The 6,234-nt window shown below is 33.6% G+C and overlaps 1 protein-coding gene across 1 annotated transcript; it reads right to left on the reverse strand.

The window, feature by feature from the left end:
* Positions 1-3,467: 3,467 nt before the first annotated feature.
* On the reverse strand, positions 3,468-5,743 carry LOC132164633 (spermidine coumaroyl-CoA acyltransferase-like). Its single transcript, XM_059575173.1, has 2 exons — positions 5,288-5,743; positions 3,468-4,511 (listed from the first exon to the last, which is right to left on the reverse strand). The coding sequence occupies exons 1-2, from the start codon at positions 5,721-5,723 to the stop codon at positions 3,553-3,555; spliced, it is 1,395 nt and encodes a 464-aa protein (XP_059431156.1). The 5' UTR covers positions 5,724-5,743; the 3' UTR covers positions 3,468-3,552.
* Between the last annotated feature and the right edge of the window lie 491 nt (positions 5,744-6,234).

Raw genomic sequence — 6,234 nt, forward strand, 5'->3', positions numbered from 1 at the left:
TTCTGTCCTTCTGTTACAAATGAAGTGATCCTTTCAGAATATGATAAACATTTTCGGAGCATATCTTAGCAAGGGTCTTCTCGGTATCAATGTCGTAACCAGGTCTCAGCCGATTGTTATCTAACTCTTTTTATTCTCGTACGCCGAGGCTGGTGTTAAAGATTTTGGGCACTCCAATGTTTTATGCTCATTTATTTTTAAAAAGTATTGGTGTCAATAATTTGTATATATTTCTAAAATATTTTCTTACAAATTAAATAAATTAATTATTAAATTTATAGAATCTTTCCTAAAAAAAAAAAAAATAAATAAATTTGTGGGTTCCACCATTAACTTTTTATAGAATCCATATAAGTCTTCAAATCTAATAATTAATTTATTTGCAAGATGAGATGAGAGAAATATGAGAAAAATATTGCCACCAATTATGTCTCTTTATTTTTTTTTCTTTTAAAAAAAAAATCACTCATTTATTTTGCATTAATGTTTGCTAGAAAATCAGAACTTGAATTGTTCAATATTACACGAATAATATATAGTAATACTACTCGCTCTTAAATGATATGAGAAACTTCACAAAACCCCCATAATTTCACATGTTTCAAAGGTACTCACAAAGTTCAAAAACCCATTGTCCTTAAATCAAACTTTCAATTTATTTTAATTACCATCTTTCATTGTCTCCAAGAGATAGCTCAATTGGCTAGGAAGCAAGCCTTATTAAGTAGAGGTCACTAGTTTGAATCCCCCCCTCTTGTGTAGACATGTCAAAAAAAAAAAAAAAAATTACCATCTTCCATTAAAATTTTCCCTTAAATCTTGTCAAAATTTTCAAAATACCATTTTTTTGATTACAAAAAATTGTAAAGATTAATACATTTATTTATTTATTTATTAAAAAAAAAAAAAACATATTTGCAATATTTTTGCAACATCTTCACAATTTTTTAAGATAAAAAAGATGGGTATTTTTGGCATTTTGACAAAAATTAACTGAAAATCCTAATTGAATTAAGTAATTGAAATAAATTGAAAGTTCAATATCCTTAATTGAGATTTTTTAAATTTTGACAAGGTAGTGTTAAAACGAGTGGAAGTGGAGCTTTATGAATTGAAGTTTCCTTTAAATATTGTCAAGTGAGGCCGTGAGGGGCGACCTCTCCTTTTAAGTTTTTTTATTTTATTTTATTTTATTTTATTTTTAGGGTAAAACTATAATTTTATAATAAGTTAAGTAATCAGCTATGCATGGCACATGTCAATCAAAAATTGGTTGTAACGTAGATACTAAACACGTGCATTTAACGATTTTTGTCAAACAACTGACAATATGAGCATTTTAGACAAATAGCTTATCATTTATGTGCTTTTGATGGATTGAGATCCCCTCCAATTACTCAAAATTGGATATTCTCATGTTACGAAATCGTGACCCTTTATTTTAAATCCAATGGTCTATAAAATCATTTAAACCTCGGTAAAACAAAAGCAAGTTTAAAATCAAAATTTAATGTCTTGGTTATACAAAAGCAGCTAGCATTTTATAAACCATTGGATTTAAAATGAAGGATCACGATTTTGTAACATGAAATTCTCTAATTTTGAGTAATTAGATAGGATCTCAATCCACTTTTGATACCCTAAGGATTCCAACTTTCAATGATGGAGACTTGATCAACTGGTCTGATGTCATTTATTATGCATACAATATTTTTTGTCTTCTTCATTATAATTTGATCGCATAAGGGGTAATTTCACTTTATACCCCTGAATTACTACATGATTTGACAAGCTCTTCCTAAACTTCAAAACCTCTTAATTTGAACCCTTAAACTTTCAATTGCAGTCAATTTGAACTCATTTGTCAGATTTAACCGTTAACTTCTAACGGAAATACCTAAAAAGACAAAAATATCCCTGATTTTCGTTTTTATTTTATTTTATTTTTAATTTGAAATTAAGGGTAAATTTGGATTCAGGGGTATAAACGTCATTGTCTCACTTTTAACGTTTAAAATTTGATGGAGGGGTTCAAATTGACTGCAATTGAAAGTTCAGGTGTTCAAATTGAGAGGTTTTAGAGTTTGAGGGAGACTTGTCAAATCGTGTGATAATTCAGGGATTTAAAGTGAAGTTATCACATGCATTGAAAGTCTTTGAGTATAATGTGTCATGGTCTCAATTTGGATAAATTAAAAAAGCGTGCACGAAACTCAGACATTCATAATCAGATCAGTAATATAAAAAATTTTAAATAAAATTTTTAGGGCAATATCCATTACAATGGGAAATTTAAAATTTTTATTTATGCATTAAAAATTTTAAAAGGAAACTTCACTTTAGACCCATGAATTACCACGCTTTTTAAGAAGACCCTTATAAATTTCAAAAACTTTCAATTTAACCACTTGAACTTTCAATTTGATTCAATTGATCCCCTCCGTCAAATTCAACCGTTAACCCCTAACAGAAATTACTAAAAAGACCAAATTACCTTTCGATTTTCTTTTTTTTTTTTCTTTTTTTTTTTTTTTTAAAAAAAAATCATTTGAAAATTAAGGATAAATTTAGAATTTTATAAAAAGAAAAAAAAAAAAAAAAGTCGGTGTATAAAGGTCATTTTATCACTTTTAACGTTTTAAATTTGACAGAGGGGGTACGTTGCATTGAATTGAAAGTTCAGAGGGTAAAATTGAGAATTTTTGAAATTTCGGGAAGTCTTCTCAAAATGCGTGATAGTTCAGAAGTGAAATTTTTCCAAACTCAAACTATCATTTTTTTTTTTAAGAAAAAATCATTCCGGTCTCATTAATTGATGAAGAATCACGAGCATAAAACTCTTACATCACAGAGCAAAAGTTCTGAGAAAATTATAGTTGAAACTACAAGGTTACAAGTCATAGATACATACATAACCATCTGACATTCAAAACTTATATATGACGTCAAAATACAAAAAAAAACGAAAAAATAGGGAAAAAAAGAGAGAGGCACAAAAGCCCACAAAATACCACTGGAGGAAGGCTGCCGAATGATTCTAGCCAAAAAGCGAAAAAACCACGCATAGGCGCGTGCAAGTCACGTTCCATTGCGAGGTTGTCATAATCATAAGCGATAGGTGCCGTTGGAAGTGGGTGGGGCCGGTGCGCGCGGTGGAGTGGCGCGTGTTGAGGTGGGTCTGACAGAGGAACGTAGATTGAACTTTGACAATCTGATATAAGAACCCCATCAACCCCAGAAAAAGACACGTCAGAAATGGTGGATAGCACACTCGGCGCAGTGGGGCTTGAGCATGTAACAAAAGAAAAAAAGGGGAGGAGAGGGGAGGGTGGAGGGGAAGAGTCGGGGAAGGGAGGGGGGAGGAGAACAAAACTATCTAGCACAATAAGAATCCATAGGATATACTTCAAATTTTTTTATAATCTTCATACACGCACCACCAAATCAATATTGTCACAAAAAATTAGCACCCAATATTCACATATTTCCCTTTCCATAAAACTACAAACCGAAAAATAACTTTATATATAGGAACCAGCAGTACTGTATAGATTAGAGCTTGCAGAGAGAGCCATCATCGCCAAGCTTGCACAGAGCATCCATCTCTTCTTCGAACTTGGCCATGGCAGCTCTAGGAAGGGAAACAAGTACCCTAACCCCACCTTTCCTCGACGGATCATCCACCTTGCTAGGAGGCAAGAACAGACACAATTCCACGTGCGCAAATAGGTTCACCGGCTGGGGGACAAAGTTCACATTAATGGCTCCGACAGCTAATTCTTCCTCCAGCAAGAAACCCAGTTGCCTCCAATCTGTCAAAACCATGGATCCACCACTAGCTTCAATTTTTATATTGTGCTCTCTAAATTTCTCAAAAATGCCTAATGAGTTCATTATGTATTCCCTGTCGGAAGCAACTTTCTTGCTTTCTTTTATAAGCTTCACCACCTTCGAGAGTGGTTCTTCATTAAGTTCCCCTCCCATTAACACAACAGTTGCGGACACAAAAGCATTCCCATAATACCCATCTGGCAAAGGCGGTGAATTCAATCGGTTCCTTATCCCCACAGCCATGCTGAAAAGAGTTTTCTGATCTGGGTTTAATTTCAGAGCTCTAAACCTTGATCTCCATACATAGGCACCAAGAACCTCGACAGTTGTGAAACTTTCATTAGTCCCACAATGTTCCTCAATCAAACTCGTTTTCAGTGTCTTTATACTTTCACTGCTTACGTAAAAGCATGCATGCAGGATGTCTGTCGTTGGCAAATATGGTGAAATTGCTAAAGAAGGAAACTGGAGAGGCTCGCTTGCAGGTGCTCTTCCCATCAGCCTCTCCCTCGCCCACACAGGCTTCACCGAGGGCTCGCTCTTTCCGCTTGCAAGCTCAGCCAGGGCTCGGAAGAACTGCGCCGCTCCCGACCCGTCACATACAGAGTGTGATAAGCTCATCCCAATTGTGAAACCCCCACATGAAAATTTGGTCACTTGCAAGAGCAGAGGGTGATAACCTGCAGGGCCGGAATTAGGATTTTAGATGCGAAGGTCGACGAAATTAAGAAAAAAAACACAGGATCGAGATACAAATTGGATTTTAAAAGAATTACAGGAGTATCTTTTTTTAAAAAAAAAGAAAATGGGGAAAACTTCACTTACGTATGAAGTATTATATGCGAAATGGCTTGTTTGGGAAGACAATTATTCCCAATTCTTCTCAACTTTTTTTTTTTAATCTTTATTTAGTTAATTTAACACCATTAACACTTAACTTAACTCAAAATTTTCAACTTTATTCAAACTTTTATATTCTTCAAACAACCCAAACATAAATATCTCAACTTTTTTTTTCTCCTTGATATTTGCAATTTTGAATTCAGTTCAGGTCCTTTTAATTTTACTCTTTTAGTAAGGATTTAGGGTTAAATGTAAAATGTCTCTTATGCCCCTTTAAAACTTATAAAAAATACAAATTTATCCTAATTAAAAAAAAAAAAAAATAGAATACACCGCTGGCTTTGGGTTAACCAAACAACTGAGTTTTTTTTTTTTTTTAAGAGGAGAATTTTGGCGTGTCCTGGGTTAGTATTTAACAAAATCTTAATAGATGGTTAAAATTAAAAATGGCTGAAACCCAAAATACCGACGTTGTAAACTTTTAAACATTGAAGTTATAATTGCAAAACCGCATATTTTTTATGGGGCAGGTGAAATTTCTCCACAAAAATACAAAAAGAAAAAAAAAAATTGAAGAACGTCCAAGCCTCTGAGTAGTTTCGCCCCTCATAACCTGAGTCATCTTCGGATGGAAAGTCGAAGACAAACTGTTTGGCTACTTCAACATCAATCCCATCTAGATAATGGAGAGAAGAGAGTTGGGAATTATTGGCAGTTGCCTCTAAGAATGGCACTCCATCTGCAGTGCAATTTATTTGAAGTTTTCCATCACTGCATTTATTTAGCTTGCCAGCCAGAGGATAGTAATAAACCAGAGCCTGGGAGAGGGCTTCTTTGATCACGCATGCTGGATCTGCTTGCCCGCTCATGCTACTTGATGTGTCAACTTTTGATCGGAACACATGAACTGTTTGGCAAAGAAACTCATGGGTGGGGCTGTTGTCTATGCTAGAAAGAGAAAGAACACCTGAAGGTGTGGGTTTCGACGGTTTTACAAGCACAACATCCTTCCTATCAAGTAATAAGGGTGTATTATGGTGGTTTTCCATGGAGGAGGTTAAAGCAAATGTGGGAGTAGTACTCTTGGGTGAGACTGAAATATGGCAGGGCTTCTCATTATATAGTGACTCTCTGATCATATAATGTTTGAATTTAAGTTCTTTGACTCTGATATTGTTGGTGAGATAAACGGTATTTTGAGAATTTTTACTTATAGTACATTAATATACATATTTGAACACCACTCTAATCAAAAGCTTAAACTAATAAATTTTTGGATCTACTTATACTTATTAATTACTATTTTTCTTTATACTTTCTCAATATGAGACTCAATAATCACAAGTACAATCACAACAGATATTATGTTAAGTTATCACTTATCTCAAAAGCTTAAGTATGTAGAAAATGATAAGTTTAATAATTTAATTAACATACTAATTAATTACGAAAATATTCACTACCATATTAACTATTGTAATTATTGTATTTCCTTTCTTTTCAATGCCTCATTTATGTTATAAATAAGTTATTCTATTGTACAGTTTCTTCCTATCATTG

The sequence above is a fragment of the Corylus avellana genome, chromosome ca10, assembly GCF_901000735.1.
Source record: "Corylus avellana chromosome ca10, CavTom2PMs-1.0".
Lineage (NCBI taxonomy): Eukaryota > Viridiplantae > Streptophyta > Magnoliopsida > Fagales > Betulaceae > Corylus > Corylus avellana.